Here is a 25970-nt window from a genome sequence, read left to right as displayed (position 1 = left end):
AATTTCTACAAGATATTTATTGTAATATTCTGCAGATGGCGGTTTTCACGCGAAAGGGTTTTCGAATTCGAAAGTTCTTCGCTCTCCAAGTCCGCGATCATCGGTTTGTCGGCGCGCGTGAATTTCGGTTTATAATATTGTCTATGATAGAAAGTGAATAACAATGTCTCTTTTTAACGTGCGGCAATTCTTCGGTGCGTTATATCAACGTTACATGTTCTCGTTACCGATGATACACTTTTCTCGCACGCAAAAGGTAAGAATATGAGTTGTCGGCTTTTCGAGGTTATAGCAAATACCTTGATTATTTGCATCCGTCGTTATATAATGATATGAAAAAGAAAATTGCATAGTTACAATATATAACAATCGTGTGAACATTTTTTTATTAAAATATTTCGAAACCGATTTCGGATCTATTTCGAAAAAAAGTATGAATCTAATTATTAATTGTATTTGTTTGTTTTTTTCAGATTTTTATTATCTGCTTTGCTAGTGGTTCAATACTATTGGGAGGATTGGCACAATTTTTGAAGAGACGACGAAGACATCCTCTCCCACCTTCCAGAAGGCCTTTCAGAGATTATAAAACAAGATTAAGCGTTAAAAATTCCAATTTTGGTAATACTTTTGTAATATTGTCACGTTACGCAAATTATAAAATTAAATATAACTTGGATAAATATATTTATAAGCTATTAATGATTATATAAACGAAGCAGAGTAAGCAATATTATTTATACCGTGCTAAAAATCTAGATGTGCTGTCGCAAGCATCTTGGGCAAAAAGAAGCGAAGCCAGTACTAGGAGTCATATGAGTGATCGTGCATCGCTCATCTCTTCCGTGCCAGGAGGTCCAGATGATGATGTAAGACTTACTCCGCAACAATATGGCGTCCTTGGTGAGTCTATGAAATTTATATAATTTAAATACACGCATTTTGTTTGTAGAGAAAATATCTAGTCTCTACTTTTAATACCAAATCTTATATTTGATTTGTATTTAGAATTTTGAGTCTACAATTTAAAAAAATTTAAAATATTGATTTAGCACATACAAGAATACTTTTGCAATATAGAAATTTTAAGAAATTTAAACAAATATAGCTTAAAGCTTGCCAAAGATAGATTGTACTATCTATTGATATTAATGCATCTTTCTTGTAATTAATTTTTATAAAAATGTATATGATTTTCTATATTTTACATTCTTGATACGATTTATTTACTCGGTGATTCAAAGAGACTGGCAGTATTGCTATCAATAGAATGAAAATTTTTGTATATGTACATAGTATTTATATTTACATGATAATGTACAATACAGCAGTATATTCACAAATAATACATCTGCGTCGAGTATAGGTATTTTTAGAATAATTCTTGGCTTTGCCGAAGTAGATAGCTAGTTTCTTTAGGATATTTACGTCTCTGCCTATCGGCAGATATAGAGTGAATTGTCAAGAAGCAAAAGGTTTTTATAATTTCGGATCGTATAAAGTCGTACGGTTTCCTTCTTCGAATTTACGTTGTCTCGCATGCGCTGTTTCCGTACTTATGTCATGTTTATTTACCCGGAACATTAAAGAAATATCGTCGTTCGCGCATAAGGATGCTACAAATTTCTTGAATTTTTTTCTATCGTCGCTTTTATTCTCTTTTTCGCAACACTTTGCAAATCTTTCTTCATCTCGCAACAAATTATTGCTTTTTTTCTCATAATTAACGAATTGTTCAACATAGAGGGTTTTCTTTTTCCTTTGCGTCTATGTAAAGTTTCATTGAATATCACAACAAGTGTGGTTGATTAGGCTTTAGACGTCGATAAACGTCGTTAGAAAGACGGAGACAAAGCATCCGCTTTAATCCGAAATAAGTGTATCGCGCTAATCCTATCGGTTAAATAGTAAAATATATGTAAGAATTGTACTTGTAACGCTCTATTTATCGATAGAGAAAATATCTATAAATCATGTTATATAAATAAGCTCACTACACAAGTACAACTATCAAGGATCATATAGAAATACATATTATATACATATAGAAAAAACTTCTTCGGTAAAAACGCTGATAACGCAATCGCGTATGAAAAAAATGATACGTTTTGTTTCCTAATCTTTCGAGTAAACAAAAATCTTTCCACAAAACACCAAACTTAATAACTTTATATTTCGCACACGTACCAAAATATTCTATCCTCTTATTAATAAATTATTAAGATTATATATATATGTACACATATATATAATCTTAACAATATCAATTATTATATATACCAGTGGTTCTTCGTCTTACAATCTTTTTCAACAATATTCTAGGATATTTGCAGATATCCTATCACTTTACAGAGTGCAAGAGGTGGATACATATCGAATCGTACATCATATCTTGCTCCTGTTCTTTTAAAGCTAAAGAAAAATATTTATTGTTGTTATTGCATATTAAATAGTGCGGATTTGCACGACCATCGTTTCGCTATATAATATAGCTTTGGAATTTGATCGAATTAGTTACCGCGAGAACGTGTACCCATCCACTTTTATACTCTTCTCTATACGTTTCTCTCTTACTTGCTATCCTTATAAATTTTACAATCTTCTAAAATTATACGGCAATCTCTCAAAAATATATCGTAGCTGAATCAACTGGCGTATCTTGCTTTCTTTTTTCTTCCGTTGCTTAACTTCTATTACTTTTACTTCACCTTCCGACGTTATATTACGCTACTACTTATATATCCGAGATATTATTCGCGGCAATTGTATATAGCTCTTCCTTTTCTTTCTCTCTCCCTGGACATAATAATCTTTAAATTTGCCGTCATTTTTTTGTTGAAGCGATTAAAAGGATCTATAGAATTATATATATTTTGCAAAGGCATAGGACATTATAGTTTGGAAAGTCACGACTCACAGCGGGATTAGAAAAAGACGGAATGTCACAGTGTGTCACGCGGTCGATTGTTCAACAGTATAACGGATAAACGCATTTCGCGGTCAAGTTAATCAAATCACGGATCGGTGCGATCTCGCTCTTGTACTTGACTCTCATTGTCGAGACTAGCTCATCGTTCAATCGCGAAGACACATTTTTCTTTTCTTTCTTGTGCTATCCTAAGTCGTGTGTGTACGTGTGTATAATAATATAGATATTTGTGTATCATATACATATATCATATATATCGAGTTTCTTTTTAAAGGCAAGCATATATCGGCACCGATCGGTGCCGACGTGATTCAGCGGGTGCGCGTGTTCAAATAATAAAGAGGGAAGTCGTTCACGCTATAATCGCTATTATACGAAATTACAGCAATACTCTCTTCCGCGTATTACATCTTTTTTTCTGTTTTCTTTTTTTTAAATATTTTTTAATCTTTTTTTTTTTTTGTTTTGTTCGGTACGTCTACTGGGTTATATCGTTATATATTACTATTGCGGGGGAATTTATAGGAATTAACGTTAGAGGAGGGCGGCGACGCGCGAATGATCGGACGACCTTCACGTGATTCTATGGAGGATCAGCAGCAGCATCGACGGGGCGACGAGCGTCAACAGGCTCGACTTGGCGCACGCGACTCCGGAGTACATCTCTCCCTTGTTCTTGAGCGACAACGGGCCGCCGTCGTCGTCGTTCTGCATGCCCTGCATGTCCGTCTTCTTCGGCGGTACGATCAGATTCTCGTCGTGGTCCGTCGCGTCCGGCGCGTTGCCCAACTGGTGCCTAGGTCGATGCGTCGTCTCCTGCGGCTGCACCGTCGTCGCCGCCGCCGTCGTCGTCGTCGTCGCCATCGTCGTGGTCGGCGGTTCGGTGGTCGTGGTAGGCGGTGGTACAGTGGTCGGCACCACGCTGTAATTGCTCAGGAAGTAGACGGCTCCGAATTCCGGCGCGATGTCGAGCAGAGTCTCCTCCTGTCGGGTGCCGCTGATCACGCGCGACATCGTCGCGCTGTCCTCGTAGTGCGAGATCAACGTCGCGGTATACGGCACCTCGATACCCGTCTCGTTAGCCCTCAGAGTCACGTTCACGCCCGTCCCCGGCTCCAGGAAGACCAGCACGCTGTAACAGACGCGTTATAAGTTCCTTCTCATTTGTTGGAGCGATGAATAATTTTATTTCACGTGAGACGCGTCGATTGATAAGCAGCTGGGATAGGATTCTCGGAATCGATCAATACGTGTCTGTAAAATTAACCATCTAATTGTAAAATATATATATATATATATATATATATATATATATATGTGCTTTACATTGTTATATTATTCCGCTTCTATTGAATAATTCGATTTTATAATTTTAGCTTCGTTATATCTGACCTAAAAGTTTCTCTTCTCTTTCGAAATGGGAGATTCGAAACAGATAAACGTCGTTAGTTTATCGCGTAGTAACGCTGCAATTGGAGCGCGAATCAGATGCACGGACATCGTAATTGCGTTGCGTTGAAGCGTCACTTAAGCCGCGGAGCATTCTAGGACACATCGAGCGGGAAGGGTGGCACGAAGTCGCAAAATGCACTCTAGTCTCATGTCCGCCGCGCGCGAGAGCTTCAATGATGTACAGGAAGCGACAAAGTGCCCTGGGAGGAAAACGTCTGCAGGAGCAAGAGAGATGGTTACGCGGAATAAACCCGAGCTCTAATTATATTTAATTATAGAGATGAGATTTTACGGATACCGTCGTAAACCGTATGTTCTCGAGTTTTCTCCCCCCCCCCTTTTTTTCTTCTATTAACCGACTGAATGTCACGTAACGTTGCTTCGTACCATAAATCCACGCCATCATTCTCTTCTGATTCATTTAAACGCACGACGGAATGTCCAGCATTGTTCCACGCTTCGTTATCGCAAGCGAAGCTCGATGAGAGAATAGAATTTATTAAAAGCCAAAGGTTAAATGGACACTTACCGCTTAACATCGATCTCCCTGCAAGTCTTTATGCTTTCTCGTTAAATGTTTCATCTCCGCGCATCTTCGTGAAAGAATTTCAATTTGCGCAATCTATTTACGTGCAAGAGAGAGAGAGAGAGAGAAGGATGAACGGTTGAAAAGATAAATAATACTTACTTGTAGGCCTCTGTGCGAGTCTCCTCGTCGCGTGTACCCCATGTTATGTTCGGCAAGGACGTGCCGTTAGCCAGCGTAATCGTGGTGCTCAGGCCGTTAAGGATGGCGTGTCTACGACCCCAGTAGATCGCGTACTTGTACGTATATGTGCAAGCTTCCGCCAAGTTCGCCGGTTCCGTTCCATGATTGGTGATGGTCACGTTGCTGAGTATGCGTGATACGCGTGATTTAATATCGCGCTTCTTAGGCCAGTTGAGCTTAACGGCGCTCAGCTCGTAACGAATCGGCTCGGTCTCCACCAGCAGGTCGCCGGACTTTGCGGATTCCTCCTTGCCGTTCTATAATAAAGGATAATAGAAATTAATTATTTAAGAAAAAGTCTCGAAACGAGAGCTTCACCTCGAAAAATGAATCGAGCTTAATTCTCAAAGACCTTGTTAAAGTAACGCGTTTCGCGAAAAGCTCACCTCGTTGGCGTAGACGATGGTGCCGAAGTTCTCGGTCGAGCTGAGCGTGCCGATGTAGTGGGTGTATCGCGGCTCCTTGTTCTTGTCTATGTGCCGGGCGACCAGCATCTTGTCGCCGACGTACACCGCGCCTTGGTGATGAGGCTGCAGATACTTATCCCAGTGGACCCAAGCGATACGCGCCGCCCCGTCGATGTTCTCCAGCAGCTCGTACTTCTCGTACGACTGCACGACGCCGTGTATCGTCACCGTGCAGACCCTCTCCTTGTCCTTCTGGGTGCCGGCTACCCAGATGCTGCTGTGCATCGCGCGACACACGTAGAGCGGTCGTCTCCTCGCTTCCGGTTTCTCCGCTTGATTGGCATAAGTTTCGTCTGTGCGAGAATAATCAATATTAATTAAGGCGATTGATTCTTCCCGAATATTTCTATAGCATTCCCGATATCGAATCCGGATTTTTTCTTCGAGAGGTATAAATTCCGATATTAATATGTCACGCGAGGAATAATTGACGTTAATTCGGATGATCTAATTCTCTACAAACGTAAATGTGACATCCTCGTCTCGACACGCAATGGCGACGTGACGTTGCACAGCTGGAGATATATATAACGGCGCGTTGTAAATAATAAAAAGAGTGTCTTCGCACCTTCGCCATCTGATATGTTCTCGAAGCCCCCGATAACGATCTCCTTCGATTCGTTCGGGTTGTAGTGCGCAATCGGCAGCCACTTTAGGGTAGTTGAGGTCAACGGCTGATGACCGTACTTGGATAGTATGTGGACGCTATTGTCCGCGGTAGTCGTCGACAGCAAAAGGACGCAGCCTAGTAGTCCCAGGGCGAAGTGACATTTCCTCTGCCGAAGCATCTGCAATATGCGATACGTTAATATTAAACTGCCGTTAATTGGCCGGCGAGCCAAGTAACACCCTGTATAGACTTGTGCAGCGGTGCTCTTCAGCCTCTTGTAGTCGAAGAAGAGGATATTAAATAGCTCGTCTTCAGTCTAACATCATCGATAGTTTAATAATTATAATTCAAAGAACTATTTTGAGATATATAGAATCACGATGAATTAAATATAGCATTCTCTCTCTTTCTCTGGTTTCCCCATTTTTGTGCCGGAGGTCACCGCCGACATGACCGAGCTATGCAAAAAATGCGCGCGATTTTCCGGTGATTACACGCAACATGGCACAACACTTCCCTTCCCTATCCGACTGCATTACGATCGCGCGCAGGTAACAATAAAAAAAAATAACAGACGGACAAGCATAGTTTCGCAACGTAAAGCAACGAGAGGAACTCTAGCCTCTCGGGCTGTGATTACGTTTCCGCTTACTATGCCGAGCGTGTCTTCAACACACACTGGGAACCCTCCTCTCGCTCTCTTTCTTTCCCCACGAATATAACTGGACCTCGACTCGGTTTTGCTCTTGGTTTCGTATTTTCGCTTCGGTTGGTCCGGCGAGGAAACGAGCGAAAAGAAAACTCGGCGAGTTTTAACGTACGAGAAAAAGCCTGTAATTCGCTCAACTCCCTTCCTTCCTTTCAGAGCAAACTCGACAACATATTTTCGAAGAAAGGAAAACACAATATTCATTTATCATCCTAAAAGAACGGACGGAAGCGAGTTGGAAGAGAAGTTTAAAGTTAATTTCGATAAACATTTTTCTATTAAAAGTGACTATTTTTATAAATAATTTGTATAAATATCTAGATCTTGTTGATAAAAACTCGGCGAATCTGAAATCGTTCTTAATTCGATGTAAACGGCAGCAAGTAGAAGGTAATAAAACGCATCGACCCGAGTGCTGCGTCTAATAAGGACAACCACATGTTGCATAATTGCTCGTTAATACGAGCGTAATAATCGCAGGATGAAGTTCGCAGATAGAGAGATGGTAATTCGAGAGAGCTAGTTTCTTGTCTCACACAAACGCTTTTTTTACGGCGGCATCTTTTCTTCCGAGAGCTCACACTCGAATCCGAGCTTCCACCAGGTATATCGGTTTCAAGTAACCGTAAATGATTCCGCGCCGTATCCGTTTACACGATAACACAGTTACTCATACCGCTCGATTTTCTGTCGTCTATTCTGGCATGTGAAAAACTTTTCTTCAAAAAAATATTCCGAAAGATCCTTCTCTAGGATGATCGATGAATAATGCTCTGCGAAAGTGGATTTATTTATTTATTATTGTATTATTTACAAATATATCTCGTTCACTTCAATATTTATATGTCAAAGATAGATTTAAATATATTTTTTCATTAGAGGATAACATGAAAAAATTAGATATGCAAGACGAAAATGAAAGGATTCCGCATATTCGGGACGACGAAGGAACATTTTCGTTTTCGTCATTTTTGATCAAATTCAATCTTTCGCGAGATCGAGGGAAATAAACCGGTTTTTCTACATTCGGATTCTAAATTCGGAGATGTAAAATCCGACATCTCTCAAGGACGGTCGGTTTTTTGTTTCGCGTTCGTCTTTGCGATTAATCGATAGCGCGTGGAATGACACAAGAGATTGATAGATTATAAAGAGAAAGTAATATCATTGATTTTCTCTCTCGTCGGAGAGAAGAATTTCGCAGAGTGGATGAAACACGTGCGTGACCTGCCGTAATATCGTTCAAGCGATACCGTAGTAACGCGGACTATATATATATATATATATCGTAATGGATAGAGGATTAATGACGATTTATCAGGGAGAGAACTACGACGACATGTGCTGGGGATAGTAATTGAAATGTCGCCTCGACGTAATTAACGGTAGTGTCAAGTGGTAGTAAGCGGAAGAAAAACATTAAGGTCAGATGTGGAGAGAGAGTTGGCGCGATACAACTTAAAAGGATCAATTTCGTCGTCTTTAAGAGATTTATTTTTTTTCTCTAGCTAGATAATTTATTCATCCCTAATGATCATGTCGCGCAAATCTGGTTCAGCGCAATTAATTCTCATTTTGACACTCGAGACTGATGTATCGTGACTTATCATTGCGCGGTGCGTTTCGCCTATCGATAGTTTATCTTGCGATATTCAATCGAGCCCGGTTGATCTCGCATGCATCGTTTTTCGCATCAAACGCGTTCTCCACAAAACGTCCTTCCGCTCCACATTATTATTCACGGTTTCGCGGAAGTCGTCATTGTCGGCCACATTATTGTCGCGATGCCATCGCTCCAATTCACTCAGAAAGATTCGTCGCGGCTGATAATCCTTTCAGACTAGACCCTATAATTTTCCACAGACCCGGGGTATTTTTTTTTTTTAATCTCACACCTCTTTCATGACATAATCCTGGCATGCATTGGCGTAATCCTTGAACAAATAATCATGTTATCGTAAATGTTCGTATTTATATAAAATGTTGGAAGGAAAAATTTGTACAAAAGTGATCTGACGATAAGGATTTTACCCAAGGAATTAGACGCATTAATTTTTCCGAGGACGTATCGAGTCGATTTAATAAAAGGCGGCAAATGTCAAACAGCTTTCGGCTATATAATTACAGTAATATAATCTGCATAAATATAATACGTGTGTTTACATTCGCCGCTATCGGTTCTATCGGAATGTTTTTCAATGATATCGGGTGTGGTTGAAAAAAATAAATAAATAAATATGCGAACGAGATAATTTTCCCTTTCTGCATTCTCATCATCGTTCTCCTCGGATACTGATACCGATCCACCGCAGACGTAATCTCGTTTTATGTAGGTAGAGTACAAGAAATCCCGTTAGCCGCGAATTCCATCGGCGTTATATTCGTCCGTCGTTTACTCTTTTTTTTTTTTTTTGTTCATCGCTTCGCGATCTTCTCCATTCTCACGAGAAAGAGTTCGCCTTCGATGAGCGGTAAAAAAACGTCTCGTCGTCGGAAACTGAACCTGAACGATGATGAGCGAGACGGTGTAAAAGTTAACGACGCGAATATCGACTTGTACATTCGCGAGAGAATTTACTCTCGCGCTTTTTTATTAATGTTTAACTTGAGTCCGGCGTCTTGGTTTATCTTTCGTGCGACTTTCTCGAAATTCTACGTCCTCGTTCGCAAACGAGATGTGAGTTACGACGACGCGACATTGACTTTGGAACTCGTGTAATGTGACGAGATGAGCGTGTGTGCGGATTTATTACCGCTTGACTTTAAAGCGATGCGGCTACGCCGTAAAGGCACTTCTCTCTTCTCTCTACTCTCGCAATGGCTCGTCAGTTCTCTTGTCAGTGAATTAACTGCAGTGTAACTTCTAACCGGTTTAAGGCGGCGCCGCCGAGGTATCGTAAACACGTGTCGGAAGACGCGGGACTCGTCTTCTTCTCTTTATTTCGACGAATCTCTCCCTTCGTAGAGTCGTCGTAAATTTTTATTACGCGTTCCGTCGATTTGCGAAAGCAAAATCGCATAGAAACGTTAATTCGGGCTGCTAATTCGGCGCTCGCCGAATGAAAGGCCATGAGGTGAAGCCGCGGTTTCGTTTGCATCAGCGTATGTAACGCGATTCTCCTCACAGATGTATATATATACACACACGTGTAATTTTATATTTATCGTTTTCAAGCATCTATCTCTGCGAGTATCTTGCAACAGCGGAAATATAATAATCTCGCGCGCAACAGGATATTGGAATTTTTTGGTTTTATTTTGATAAAAATAATTTCTACTCGCGAATATCCAGATGGCAGAAATAAATAAAAATTAATTGATACTATTTAAATATTTTGTAATAACAACTCGTTCGTTGATGTAAAAATCTTTTTTATAATCCAGATTAACTTGATTATTAGCTCATCGCGATTGCAATTTCGAAAATAATTTCAGAATCATCCTTGGAGGATCTGAATCCTCCTTCAATGAAACTTGGGAAAGCAGCTTGCATGGATGTTATATGTATCCAAAATTTAATCGATTTATTTGTTTAGATTGTATTCTGTATTTCGAATGTCGCAACGCGATCAACAAATCGTGGCGAAGGTCAGAAACGAGAATCCTCGACGCGAAGATCTTGTTTTCACGCTCGCAAATATATACATATAGAAACGCTCTCTCTCACAGCGCGATATTTACATTGCACATACAGATGTGCTTCTTTTCTCGCCGATGATAAAAATCGGCGTGGGTGTAAGTCGTAGATCGTATTTTGCATATACGCTCGCGTTCTCTTGTAACCTTGCCGTGAGCGTCAAAATGATGTAATTCAAAAGAACCAGATCGAATCAAGATCGTATTCGCATCGTATATTTATAAACCGTTTCGTTTTACTAGTCGTGTGAATAATCTTCGACGATCCATGATTTTCGAATTTTTTTCATTTTTTTTCAATTTTGTTGCAAGATTTGTTGAGACCCGATTAATACATTGAGAGAATTTTCTCTTAGAATTTACCCTGAAATCATGGTAATCGTGGGACAATATGGTATGGAAAGAATTTTATGAGAATTTCTCTGATTAATATTTATCACAATAAAATATAAAACATGTATGATTAATTTTACTATGCAGTTTAGTAAAATTAATCAAACATGTTTTTTATTTTATTGTGATATCTATCAGTAGATATTATTATTTTTATTGTGATAAATATATTAATCAGAAATTCTCATAAAATTCTTTCCATACCATATTGTCCCACGATTACCATGATTTTCAAGATAAATTCTAAGAGAAAATTCTCTCTGTGTAGAATCGTAAAGACGTCGATTGGTGAATCAACGAGATGAGCGAGTTGATGCGTCAAAGCTCGATGACAGATGACAGAACGTGTGCGAATTGAAAGAGGATCGATCCCACGTCATGTCGTTGCATCGCGATTCTCATTCCGCATACGTTTGCCTATGATTATATAGAATGGGAGAGCCCCCGCGAGATTGTAGTCGTAAAAAAATTGATATTCAGCGCGCGATAGATAAGCTTGATGCAAAACGGAGCAAAAGATAGAAAGAGAGAGAGAGAGAGATTATCGCTAGTGCACTTTATCGCGATGACAAGCGTATCGAAGTCGGCGAATCTTATTATTACGAGACATGTCCGTCAGAGTAGGAAAAAGAATGTCCTTCGTCTGTAATGCGAGAGACCATTATTCGCGTTACATCTCACGCATTACGTCTTTTGATGCGCCGGTGACCTACTGGCCTTAACTGCGGCACAGACAACTTTTATACGTGACCCTGACAAACGTTTGCTCGCTTAATTGGGACCAATGTGTGTTGGGATGCGTACTTTGGCAAGTTTGGCGATTGCCAAAAAAATTCGCACCCTTACGAGACCTTGATCTTCCCGCGTAATTTTTTCCATCGTTTTTAGCGGCTGACGTTGCTTGCTCGCATTAATTTTTCCGGTTACAAGTCGTGGAAAATAATCGAAAATTTAATTCTTCTAGGCTGAGAAAGCTTGCAACGAATAAAAAGAGAGTAAAATTGAAAAAAATTTCAATAAGATAATTATTTACTAAAGTATTTTGAACGTTACTCGCGATACCACAAACTAATATCACTACTAGGTTGATCTTGGTCGTGGTTTCTGAAATGATAATAGGTTTTCCGGATCAATTTTGCGTGATCAATTACACATCAACTGTCACAAGAGAAGAGAGAGAGAGAGGAGGGAAGTAACGATCCCGATTTCCCATCGATTATTCGCGAATCCAGGAATAGAGGTAACCCGGCAACAAACAATAACCAAACGTTTAATTTTGTCGGCGGTTTTTCCAACTTCGTATCGAACTTTGGAAATAATAATATGCGCACAGTCGCTCCTCGCCCTATTTTAACTTATTCACCGGTGAAACGTTGAGCAGTAGCGGTTCGAGATTATCTCCGACGAAATTAGATAATTGACTTTCACGATATAAATTACAGCGGCACGCTAAATATCGTCGATAGTATAATTTAAGAGAAAGTGCATGTGCATGCATGCACTCTCTGAAATGAATCCGAATTCCGGAGAGTCATTCCCTCTCTGAGTGCTTTCAAGCTTTTATTCCGGCACAGAGATCTTCTAATTCTACATGAAACCATTTTCATCTCCTTTTTGTAAAAATGGGCGGAAACCCCGGTTCCAAAGTATAGAATAAATCTTTTTAAAAAATTACTTCTCGAAAAAAAATTAGACTGCGAAGAATAATTTCTAAAGCCATCTTGAAAACCTGGTATTCTCAGGGAATTCTCATCAATTTTCTCTCAAATTATAAATTTCATAGAAAACTTCAAATTTTTAATAGATAATATTTAAATAAATTAATACTCCTTATTTATTCAATAAATAATTAAATAAATTAATTAATAAATAATTAATTTAAATAAATTAGTATTCTCTGAATAAAGACGTTTATAATATTTTTTGTTTTATATTTTTCTCTTTTTTTTAATTTTTATTTTTATCAGGGAATTCTCAGGGAATTCTCAGGGAATTTTTGTACAAAATTTGAGTATAGATGACACCCTGAAAGCGTCGATGGATATTCTCCGCAGGATGCGAGAGACTGCGATTGCACCGAGGACGCGCGTGTCTCCGCATTGAAGGGCAACGCAGTCTAACTGACGTTGGACACGTTCGTTCAGGGGGTGGGGAGGGGGGGGGGCAGAGGTAGATAGGGCATGCCCTTGCCTCGTGGAATACGAAATGAGGGAAATATCGATTTTCGCCACACACACGCGCGCTATCAGCGGACAGCGTTACCATGATAACACCCCGCTGCCGCTGCAACAGCACAGAGCCGCTGCAGTCGGTCGGGGGAAGACTCCTTCTTTGCGTTCCCGCCGCTCTTAACACGTGCGAGACTCTCGCGAGATGTGGGCGAAGAGAGAAATCCTACACTCCCCCTCGATAACGATGACAACATCAACAAAGAAATAAATTGTGACGACTTGTGAAGCCGAGACGCATTGTCGTCTCGCCGGTACACACTTTTCTTTTCAGAAGAAGCCGCTCGCGAGCAAGCGCACAAAGGAACAAAAGCTCGCTCTTCTCTCTCTCTCTTCTTCCGCTAGTTGACTCGGTTTTAAGTGCGGCGTGATGAAAAGCAGAGTGGAAAAAAGAGGCAGGAACACGGAAAGCTTCTCTCGGATGTTGCATCATCGTGAATTTGGAGAGGCGGACATCTCTCGAAAATCTACTTTCACCGAATAGTCCCGAAAGAAAAACTCACGAGTGTCTTTCTCTTGGTTTTGACACGTTTGGTTTCTTTTTCTCGTGCCAAGTATATTTCACTTGGATCACGCATCCGAAATATCTCTCTCTCTCTTGCTTTCGAATACGGAGAAATAATATATAAGAAACTAATTATTAGGTTGGACAGAGCACATTAATAACTATCTCGTTAGCACGAATCTTTTTCATCGAGCTTTCTCTTTGAGATTTATATTTATTATGTTTTTCTCTTATTTTTAATATCAATGCTTTACGATAATTTATTTGGAGTATGTAAAATAATCTGTGGCACAAAAAAATCATAATAATTATTATAATTAAATAAAATTAATACGTTTATTGACCGCGATGTATTTTCTTAAAGAGAAGCAAATAAGCTTTTGTTTGCGCACGTTCCCGAACCGACAAAAGCTAATACGACGATATTTCGAGCGACCAAGTTGTATGCGTGAAATACGAGTCGTCCCGATTCCAGTTACCTTCGAGACGAAACGTGTGGACGTTTCAACTTTGGCTCTTATCGTCTTACGTCATGGTGCCCCGCGGGTGTTTGACTCCTTTTTCTCGGATTCGTGTGTTGACCGTGCACTTCAAATCTCGCGAAGGAAGCCGATCGCGAAGAACCATCCGTAAATCCACAAAATCATACTTTCTAACATACGCGTTGCGATCGATAAAAAAAAAAATCTGCGCTTAATTGACCGTGGAGAGAACCCTCTCTCGGATATCAGATCTCGCTCTCTCTTTCTCTGGAAGAGATAGAACTGGCCGATCGTTTCGAATTAAAACGCTCGATGAATTTTCTCACCAGTTTTCCACGCTCGAGCAACCGAACGGTAAATCGATAACGTTTCGCATTGACCTCTAGAGAGCGGCGGCATCTCTTCTTCATCTTCCTCCTCCGTCCAGTATTATAGAGCAACGGCGGGGTCCCCTCGGAGGATCTCGGAGTTAATTAACTCGCACAAAGTGCACGAGACAGTCCTCTCTTCCTCACTCGAGACACAAAGCGAAAGATCGCGGAGTGACTCGAGAGAGTGAGAGGGTCAAACGTTAATAGTCGGTATATCGATAAATACGTCAGATGCGTTGATGCGCAAAAGGCGCCATTACGCGGGTTCGCTCCTTTCGAGATCGTAAGACGAGGCCGGAAGAAAATGACGTCGCGCAATTTGTCACTGTCAAGGGCACCTATGCAACCGGAGACCGTATCTACATCGCCATTGTTAAAGTCATTTCCGTCGCTCGATTGCCCCAGGCGATATCGCGCAGCATCAGGAACTTAAACCGCGATTCTCTGCGTCTGACAGTCACTCTTTCTCTCTCCCTCTCCTTGTGATCGTCGTGATATTAGACCGATTGTTCTATTGTCGCAGAACATAATTTTCTCTAGTTGCTTCTAGCCATTTTCTCATCGGACGGATAAAGGTTTAGTTGCGGAAAATCAGAGAGTCAAAACATGACTTTAGCACGCAAAGCATGATCGTTTCCGAGTTTTATCGAATAAATCGGGGACGAGAACTGATCAGCTGATCTCGAGCGAGAATGCGTTCTCGCTGATGAGTCTCGGATAGAGAGTTTCTTTTCGGTGAGATTTTAATTAATCCGATCCCACGGTTCTCTCACGCGAACGGATCACGAACAAGAAATCGATCTCGCGTTCTATCCGGTCCGTAATAATCTCTCGATCGCGAAAAAAGTGCGACGGTCGTCTGTAAAAAAACAAATCCATTATTACTGTTTTCCGCGACCGTTATACTTGGCTCGGAGTAAACACTAATGAAAGAAAATAAGGAGTCGCTCCTTTCCCCCTTTTGGACCCCAAAAAAGGACAATCACGAGTTCATTATATATCACGCTGGGCTTATTCATCGAGATATATACCGAGAAGAGCTTCTCTCATGGTTGATGACGTGGCTCTCGTATGACTACAGTATGACCTCCATCGGTTTACTTTACAAGCAAGCCGAAGTCCTGGCAAGGAAGAAGGAAAGTAGCTTTACTACACGAACGATTTTATCCTCTGCTTCCACGACATCTCTTATTAATGATATTTATTATGTTCTACGAGAGAGTACGTCCCCTTTCTGAATATATATACAAAACAAAATATGTAACAACGTAAATATTATTATGCGAAGAGATATGAGAAATCGTGGGAAGTTTACAAAATGACTGAATAATTACTTTTATAAGAAATTAATTTCTTATTTTATAAAATTCCACAGAAGTGTGAAGAAACAACGTGAATGAATAACGTCATATAAAGATACGATATTTATTTGTAGAATGATAACAGAGCGATCGGTATGTCAAATAATAAAGTTTGATTGGGGAAAAGAAGTGTTCTATAAAAATAATAATGGGTTAAGCGCGACTTGTGATTGATTTTCATCTCGAGAATCATCGAACGTGATGTTTAATTTTATCGGACGCAACTCTCAACTCGGGAGTCAGCTGTGTTTAGCGTCACTAAATGAAGAGTACACACACACATTCACACAAGTAGTTCGCAAACTGTCGTCCCAAGGATACGAGGGAATATTAATATCCTCCTAGTGAAGACATCCAGATTCCCCGGTAGCGTTGATGAAAAAAAAAATATAATAAAACAGATTCCAGAGTCCTTCGTGCTTGATCGCGCGTTGAAGGAAGAGGACACACAATCTGATACGAGGACGAGATATGAGGAGGAGGAGAGAGAGAGAGAGAGAGAAAGAGAGAGATGTGACAGTAGCGTGCGACGATGTGAACCAGATTATGAAAATCGGAACGAACGGTCGTGTTGGCGTAGGTTAAAGGCTCGTTGCGACGCGGCCGGGGCGTGTAATAATGTCACTTTTATTAGTCTCATCAGGGTCGGGAGAAGCCATCCTCACCCGACCCACGGGGGCGGGCTCCGTCGCTATTACCTAATATCCAACGTGATCGCGTATCTCATTACGCCGGCAATTTGCATCCATCGACGCGTCGTTGGGCGAGAAAGTTTTTTGCGCGCTTCCCCTCGTGAGAGACACGACGGCACCTGTGTAAGGCTCTTCCGTTCTCTCTTCGTTTTTCATATCTATATTTAGACCTTTCCCTACATCGCGATGCGCGTGAAATATTTTAAATATATACGAAAAAACTGGAGAATTTTATTCGTAAAGAAAAAGAGGCAATGACAGCAAACAGCTGACATTGAAACTGTTAGTAGTATCGTAAATATACCAAGATTCAGTGATATGAAAAAAAAGCTAAGAATAGGAATCAATGCTAAGAATTCGCTGAGGAAATTCGAGGAAATATTTGAATAAGAAAAAAAAAGTCGTAACACAATTCGTTTCGGCGGGAGAAAAGATTTTATCTTCGCTTAAGGTTGCGTAAGCGGCTCGAGACCGCAAACCGCGGTTGACAAGTAATTATCATATTATGTTTGCGGGAAACTTAATATTCCCCCCCCCCCCCCATGGAACGTAGTCATTATCGATATTCATTTATACTTGGATTTAATTAATTGCCGGGTATTAAATGTAATGTATATAACGTAATGTTATTATTGACTGTGTAATGTCATTATTGACCGACTATATAATGTTATTATTGGCTCGATTGAAGATTCACAAAGCGAAAACCAAAACGACGAATCGGGTCACGCGATACGAAATCATATTTCGTACGCAAAGGATGCATTACTCGCGAACTCTCATACATTCAGCCTGAAAATCGGGTTACACACCCTACAGCTACCTACGATTAATTATACTGAAAGCACGGTTGCGTAAATGCATCCGTCATCGTTCTCCGACAAAGTAACAAGATCATACAACACGCAATCGTAAAGTAGGGTATCTAAAAAAAATAAGAAATCTAAGGTTTACTTTATTTCTCTAGACGATAAATAACTCTTTAAACATATCTCTACGCTGAGAGAATATGGCATGGAAAGAATTTTGTGAGAATTTTTATTTTTATTGTGATAAATATTAATCAGAGAAATCATAAAAATTCTTTCCATACCACGATTACCATGATTTTCAGGGTAAATTTTAAGAGAAAATTCTCTCTGTGTACAAATTTCTTAAATGCGAATGAAAATTGTGCGCGACTGTACAGCATTTTAATTAAAACATTATAGCATTTTAATAAAAAATAAAATAATGATATAGGCCGAGTAATAATACGGCAACAAAGTTGACGATTATTAGAAAAGTGGCAGGTGATTAGACGGGGTGACGTAACATGCAATATTCTCGTAGTTAAAATCTCATGATTCGCATAGCTTCTGAATGTCAATCGAGTCGGAAAGGAGACAAAATTGCATAGCGGGTTCCGCGAAAAGCGATTATCCAATCTGCAATTACTACCTCGCGGAGATATTGCGCGCGAAATAAATTCCGGTATTTTTTTTTCTACTTTCCGTTAAGCGCAACCTTCTATTTCCCTTCGACACCGTTTCGGAACGTTATTGCTGTTACACGTTGTTACGTGCACCAAAGTGCCACTCGGCATCATCGTTTCGCCTTGGAGAACGTTACTCAGCATTCGTTGTACCGTTGCACTAAACTAAAATACCGCGTGCGTCACTCGATCCCGCGAATTAAATTGGCTTAATGCAATAATATTAGGAATTTCGCTTAATCGCCAATTATCGCGGAAACCTCGCGCGGTGTACATATTAATCCGTATAACTCCCGTCGCGAATATATATGTATACCTCTGGTCACGCAACGGAAAGAGCGACCCTCCTACCCTTCACGCAATACAAAAGCGAGCCGAAAAAGAATGGGGAGGACGATAGGCTATCTTTAGATATTATTCCCAAGAAATCGATTGATATGAAATCGCCCGGTGGCAGAGAAAAATACTCTGAGGGAAAAATTGATAAGATTGGAATCCTTTCTTCTGATCGCGTTTCAGATCCGATTTCGCTCTCTCGTAATCTCTTCGAAGGGATCGGACTCGCGAAGCGTATTATTGTGCGAAGAAAAAGAAAAGATAAAAACGCGCGGAGAAAAAATTGATAGTAATAATCGAATTATATATTTTCAGCCTCGGATAAAATCTGAGGTTCGCGTGCAATTTTTCGTCATCCGAAAAAGGATGAAAAAAAGTATTCTTCTTCGGAGGGAGATGCCCTGCCACGCATCTCTTTGGATCAGGATGAATCATCCCGCGCGTCGCGCGGATTTTGCGAGGCGAGGATAACCTGTTTCTTAATCGGCCGTGTACGCGCGTTTACTCGAGCGTGAATTATCCGTGTACCGGTGTAGAGCGGCGTGCGAACGAAGGAGACAGGGCATAAGAGAGCGAGAGCGAGAGAGGAAGAAGGAGCGACGAGGAAGTGCGCGTGTGCTAGGGGAATTTCCAAGTTCACCAGGCACCTCCATCGATCTGCCGGCTATCGCGCTTTCGTGTGGCGGCCGGTTTATCCGGCCCGTTGCTGCACTTACGTGCCGTGGCAGCATTCACTTTTCCTCAAAGGTTCGCGAGAGGCTCACACCGCCCGGAGCACACACCGCCGCCCCCGACCGAGCTATTGACCCCTGAACTTGACCCCCATAGAAACGCGAGCCTAAATCTCGCGAAATAGAAACCGCAGAGATCGACTTCGGGGAGATGAATTTTCGACAAATACTTTTTCTACACGTGTCAATACGCGATAGGTGATATATCCTCGAATACAAAATTTATAGCGACTTTTTTTCCTCTCTCTCTTCGCGCGCTCGTCTAATTGTAAGTTTCACATTTCGTTCTCGTTCACAGATTTTTATTTTTTACGTTCGTTGTGCGAGCACACTGCGGATTTGTGTCTGTTACGCTTGTTGTGCGAGCGTTGCGCAATAAACAAGGTACGCCCAGGTGTTGCCTCCCCCTTCCCCCTCCCACCGCCCGCCCGAGGCTGAATATTGTTTGAACTCTCGATCTCTCTCACGATAGATGCGTTCTCTCGCGAGGGGGGAACAAAAAGATTCATCTTTTATTTCCTTTTTTCGTCGAGGGTAGAACGGCTAGGATCGATTCTATTGATCTATTCGAGTAGTCGCGGGACGAAAGAGGATAAGATGTCGAAGAATAGGTATTATTAGAGAAATACATCCGGAAATAACCTTTTATAATCGTATCTTTTATTTACAAATTGATAAACTTCCTCCCTCTTGAATCGAACATTCTCGCGTCGCACATTTCAAAGTATCAACCTGAAATACGTCGCCAGTGCATAACTCGCCTCGAGCGAATTTATCAAATATCGATTTTCAGAATCCCACCACCCTGAAGAATTACAAAAAATGGGAGAACTAGAGCGCGCATAAAAAAAAATTTAAAAATTCATATATTTAAATATTTAATAGTACATTAAGCGTATTTTCTCAGAGCGAAGGAAATGTCGCGGCGTATTTACGCGAAAAAACAATTTCAAGCGAAAGTGTACATTAGCCGACGCGGAAAGGATATTCTCGGATAGAAGGAAGGGGGAGGAAGGGTGAATCCTTCCGAGGGCACTACGTAACGCCTCTCTTTCTTTAAATGGCGCTCATCGTGACGAAATTGCGTTGTATCGAATTATCCTTGTATCCGCCAAGGATACTACGCGATTCGAATATTTCATTTTTAATGAGAAAAGACATATATTTTTCGCAATGTATGTATATTTCCGTAACAAATCCTCGGAATATCAACGAAATTCTCTATACTCACCGTGTCTTCCGTGTTTTCGTGTGTGTGTTCGTCGACAATCTTTTAATCCAAATAATTACGCGCGCGAAATTGAAATCGCAAAGGAGCACTCGGGATATTTCTCGCTTTATCTATCTGCCCGGACTACGATCTCGACGAGGATTATCAATACGTTATCACGGACGATCCTGTTACTTTCGTTCAACGAATCTCAACGGCGAATGTCAACGGCCGAAACGCTCGTGCGAAACGAGCGGGAATACTTGCTGTAAGCGCGCTGCGCGATCGAGACGACAGACAACAAACCAACACCACCGAACGTAGCCGAGTAACTGACTGACGACTGACGCCAACGCGTAAAGCGAACGCCAGTTCCCCCACTCTTCGCCGCTTCGTCCGTCTTTGTCGCCCGCTTATTGGTCGCGCGCTCCGTCCTCGTCGCGCTCTCATTGACCCTCGCTCCCGTTCGTCTGCGCGCGCATTCGCGCATTATAATTTCGACTTTACGATCTTTCGTTCGAATCTTGAAAATGAGAGAAAGATATCTTTCCCTTGTGGAAGATTCAAATATATAGGAAACAAACCATGCAAAAAATATATATATGATAATTATAACGATATATTGTTAGCAATAGTTTTATTCGTACTTACATATGACATTAGGCCTGACGTTTATGATTTTTGAATTATATCCGTCTAGTGTGTAGATGTGAAGTTAATCCATCGGGTTGAAAATCAGGGTTGCCACGCGCAACCTTCGGATATACGAGTCTAACTTCAATTTCGATACAATTGTCCCCTCGAGGATTCTCCAGAGCCACCCCTTGCGCACGTTTTATTGCAATCAATGAATGCGTTTCGCAAACCAATCCTGATCATAGTTTCGACGCTAAAAATAGCTGTCTATATGGCATAAAAATCATATAGATGTATGATTCGCGATACGGATACATTATTTTAGGCAAAGATGTATAAAGAATGACATTTGGCGCAAAACGCGCGAGCTTCAAAGCAGCGCGCGCGCGCGCTTCGCGGACCGCGTGTCGTATCGACCCTTCACCATTGGATGACGCATCCTCCAATGACTGGCCGGCCCAGCGATTACGTCATTCTGGGGGTATATTATTGACGCCGGACGTGCAACGGCGTCGCACTGCCGCGTTTTCTCTGGGGAGGCATCCCTCCGTGTCTTACGACATCCCCTTGTCCTAGGGGTTGTATATAATGATCGGCCACCGGTATGCCGGTATCTGATGGATCGCGGTAGGTAGGTAGCTTTTAATCCTTTCGAGAGACTTGACCCGGTGCCCTGAGAAGGCCTCGTACTTCCGAAATGTTTGCGGTTATTTCATGCTTTCTATAGCTTCCTAAATACATTGCTTCGGAAATAAATTATTCTCTCGAGTTATAATCTGATTTGGAACAAAGATAAATTCCTCTTCGGGATGTAGGTATTATTTTCACGAATGTATATGTATAGGATAAGAATTTAATTTATTATGCATCTTGCTGCTTCTCCAGAAAATATATAAAGGAAAAGGGTCACTTGTAAGAATAAATTTTGTCCTCTCTGGTTTCTAATTTTAATTCATTTCAAGGGAATATAAATGTGACCGGTCTTGCATATATTATATTATATATTATATTTATTTCGAGAGATATATATTTTAAACCGGAATTTTGACGCAGTTGCAGAACATGCATTGCCATGTTTTGACCTTCTTCGCTCAATTTCAGGTGTGCGATCTTCGTTTCAACCAGGCGGACGAACGAGTAACGCGCAAATACAATCGAGGCACGTTTCGCTGCTGCGTATCTCGCCCTTGTTTGAAATTGAAGTCGAGGACGAAATTAGCGTCGTTGCGGACACAAGGAGTCACCGGCGTCGCGCCGAACAATCGATATCTCATCCATTTCTCCGAAGATCAGAGGCCGCGTATTATATCGACGAATGTATATACATATACGTCGATTTGAACCCATTTGACGACGTGCTTTGTCGCTCTTTAAACGCGAATTTTGAAGCTATAGATATATTATACATTAATGAATTTAAAGAGTTTAGTATTTTGTTCGTTGGAATATATTAATAACGTGTTTAGCTTGTATTTCCCCCCGCTTCGCTTTTCCCTTTCAATTATTGTATTATGCAACTTTTGTATGTTCGATATCCGCAACATGCATTTGACAAACTCCGCATTTCCATTTTAGAGATCTGAAATTTACTTTGACGTATAAATTTGTTTAACTCTTTAAAGCTGAAAAATTAAAGGATTAATCGCAATCGAATCGAAATATAATATTTATCGCACTGCTGATTTATTAATCAGAGCATCCAAATTAGAAAGCGCGATATCATAAGAATTTATCAAGTAAATCTTTCAAGAAGTATATGTGTTTCTATATTTTTCATTATTTATATTTATTTAATTAACGTGCTTCGAAAAGATTTATTGTCATATAAGAGCATTATCGACTTCTCGCGGTGTTCTGATTTCGTTGAACGATATTGTATAATTGTCGTCTGTGGATGGTAAAACGACACAGATTGAAAATGATGATGGACCCGCCTTCTCGAGACATTAGTTGGGGGGGAACTCCCTAAATTAGCACGCTATGTGCTCCACACGGACTTCCGTTGTGGCAAATTGGTGAACGACGACTCTCTGACGACTTACAGAAGATTAAGTAAAGGAAGGGAGAAAGAAAGAATGGCGTCACTGACTTGGAATTCGAATCCTGTGTCTTCATTTGATTCGCATTATCCTTGTTCTCGCGTGCGAGAGAATGTCGTGCTCTCTTTTTTTTTCTTTCGCTTTTTGCCATCATTTGTGTATAGGTCGACCGTAAGTCGAGATTAGTCTCGCTCGAATCTGTTAATTTTCATAAAAAAAATAGTTGTATTTGTGTAAATTGAGGAAGAAGAGAGAGGAGGAGATGAAATATATTTTTTCTTTTCTGGCTAGCTCTTGAATTCAAGTTTATGGAATCAAAAAATGTATTGAAATAATATATAATTATATAATATCTTATACTTTCACATAAAATGAAAGCATAGTTACGTTTGACGTAATTAGATTGATACAAGAGTGAACTCTTAAGCTTCGCAATAACACCAATAATTTATATGCGCGTTTTCTACTGAACCTAATTTAACTCTTTCGCTCTTATATTTCTGAAATATTTTAAAATTATTATATCTAATTAGAGAGAGAGAGAGAGATTACATATTATAATTTTAAAAATATTTATATCCTGTTATCACGAGTAAAAATACTAATCTGTCCTTTATTGAAATAAATTGATGCTGTTTATAGGACTCGAGGCGTTGGAAAAGGCGCTCTACTGCTGGGAAGACGCGCTCACCGCGTTCAGCTCGACCCTGAGCAACGACACCCTGGCTCTGCCGTCGAAAGCCGACGCGGCGTTCACGCACGACGTGCAGGAATTGCTCGACATGGGTTATCAGATTCAGAGTCACGCGGAACTGCTCTTCCTCGATCAGGTATAACGGCGTTGTTAATCCGGGATGATGCTGCGGGATTTGCCCGAAATCGTACACGGTGACTCAGCGAGATGAGATCTCGGGTCCGAGGAGCCTGTCCTTCGCGGTCATCGTGCCGATGCCGTTCCATTCCGCTGGCATTCATCATCAATTGCCTTTCTGCCAGTCCGGTGAAAAAAAAAAAGAACTGCGGGAATTAATCCAATTTAAATGACAAACCGCCCCCGGGGGTAATTAGCGCAACGAGTTACTTGACCTGACGCCACGGCAGTCGGGAATTGTCGCGGACGTTGGAATGGCATAGGAAGTGCACGACTTTCTCGAGAGCAATCTGAGTTTTCACCGTTTTCGAATCGAATTTTTTTTTTTTTTTACATATAATTATGTAAGCGTTTGTTCTGTCATTTCCTCGATAATCTCGTTATTTATTTATTTATTTTTTCGCAGCACTCCGTTTTATTTCGCAATGAAAGCGAGGAGAGTCTCAACAGAACTTCGAACCTCGGGACGCGAATGTCTGGAGTCAGGGATAAAGCCGATGCCGCATCATCGCCCGAATCGTTTGAATCTGCACGCGACGGGGTGAGTTGCACATATTAATATGCTCTATTTGTATCGTGCAGAGATCGAGTTGCGAGATGATATTAATTTGAGGAGATACACATATAATAATGTGACGTATAATTTCAAGCTATATATTTTAATAACAAACTATGGGATTTTCTTTTAATATTAATTTAAAAAAAATAAAATAAAAGAGTTAACTGTACAATATTTATAAAAATATTTTAGGTTGCGGATTTGCGTGAATTCGAAGAATTCTCGGAACTCTTTCCACATTTTGAGAGGCAAAAGCTATATCATGCTGCTCTTAAACAATACGAGGATAAAGGTATTCCTTGCAGGTAAATCATCGTTGAGAGTCGATATAATAATATACATCCTTTTTATACTATATACACGTAACATGTAATTGTTATAGGAGATTGCATACGGAACTTGTAAAGTGTGGCTCGGACGTAGAATATTTAGCGAAAGTGTATTGCTTACGTCAGGCCTATACAAAATTATTTAATTTACCCGCAGCATCGGCATTTATGGCGGATATAGGTCGCCAAGTTATTAGCGATTTAATTATGTATGCAGATAGGGTAAGAGAATAAATTATTTATCTATTCGAGTAATCAAATAAAGATAAAAAATTGATTAAGGAAACAACCTTCTATTAGGATCCTAAAGACTATCTGCTGCATTACGAACGTATGTTGGAGTTCTTGCAAGATCCACGCAATCATAGTATCATGGAGGAGGAATTGACCGCACGGGGTGTCAAGTGTATGAATTTCTACGACGTTCTCATCGATTTTATACTCCTAGATGCATTCGAGGATGTGGAGAAACCATTACCACCCATTAGAGCTATAGTTCAAAACAGATGGGTGTCTGCCAGTTTTAGAGAAACTGTAAGTATATAAATATTATGTAAGTATATTAATTTTTTATATTCTTTGATACTTTACATGATTGTTAATTATTCTTAAAGGCGATAGGAACCGCAGTTTGGTCCGCTCTCGCGGGTAAAAGAAGAATGTTGAAATACGATCAAGGCTTCTTAGCGCACTTTTACTCGATCTCCGAGCAAATCATACCAGTCCTTGCTTGGGGATTCTTAGGCTCCGAGGGAAATCTACGTTCCACTTGTCATTACTTTAGGGATCAAGTGATCGAGTTTCTTGTAGATATATTTAATTTCTTTAAAGTACGATACACCACCGTTGACGACCTTGCCGCGGATATACTTAGGGAAATGAAACTAAGGATAGAAAATATAAATCAAAGGTTGTCATTAGAAGGTTGCTAGTTATACAAAACATATACAGACAATTAATTAGCGCAATATATTGAGTAGAATTAATATATTGCAAATTACGTTGCATGTATATGCAGTGAAAATGATATCTTAAAAGTTCAACACCTATATTATGTAGAAAAAAAATGTCACAATGGCAACAACATCAACGAAATTAAAACTACTATCTGATAAGTTTGTAAGTAGCACAATATATTACTGGATTTTAATTTTCAATGCCACACCCGTTAGTAATTACAC

General features: G+C 40.4%; 2 protein-coding genes across 2 annotated transcripts; one reads left to right on the top strand and one right to left on the bottom strand.

Annotated features, from left to right (window-relative positions):
- Positions 1-71: 71 nt before the first annotated feature.
- Positions 72-25923, top strand: Miga (mitoguardin). The gene is made up of 9 exons (XM_083052320.1): positions 72-256; positions 474-621; positions 760-903; positions 23673-23860; positions 24308-24442; positions 24653-24765; positions 24843-25011; positions 25090-25323; positions 25404-25923. Exons 1-9 carry the CDS (start codon positions 164-166, stop codon positions 25719-25721), a joined length of 1542 nt encoding a protein of 513 aa, XP_082908446.1. The 5' UTR covers positions 72-163; the 3' UTR covers positions 25722-25923.
- Positions 1278-20682, bottom strand: Uzip (beta-pore-forming protein unzipped). Its single transcript, XM_083052321.1, has 5 exons — positions 20377-20682; positions 6186-6405; positions 5537-5910; positions 5070-5407; positions 1278-4061 (listed from the first exon to the last, which is right to left on the bottom strand). Exons 2-5 carry the CDS (start codon positions 6403-6405, stop codon positions 3503-3505), a joined length of 1491 nt encoding a protein of 496 aa, XP_082908447.1. The 5' UTR covers positions 20377-20682; the 3' UTR covers positions 1278-3502.
- Positions 25924-25970: the final 47 nt, after the last annotated feature.

This window comes from Prenolepis imparis, unplaced genomic scaffold (genome assembly GCF_030444845.1).
Source record: "Prenolepis imparis isolate NDT839.2.m4 unplaced genomic scaffold, iyPreImpa1.0 SCAF_12, whole genome shotgun sequence".
NCBI lineage: Eukaryota > Metazoa > Arthropoda > Insecta > Hymenoptera > Formicidae > Prenolepis > Prenolepis imparis.
Note: the sequence above shows the minus strand (reverse complement) of the source record. Positions and strands in the feature narration are given on the sequence as shown.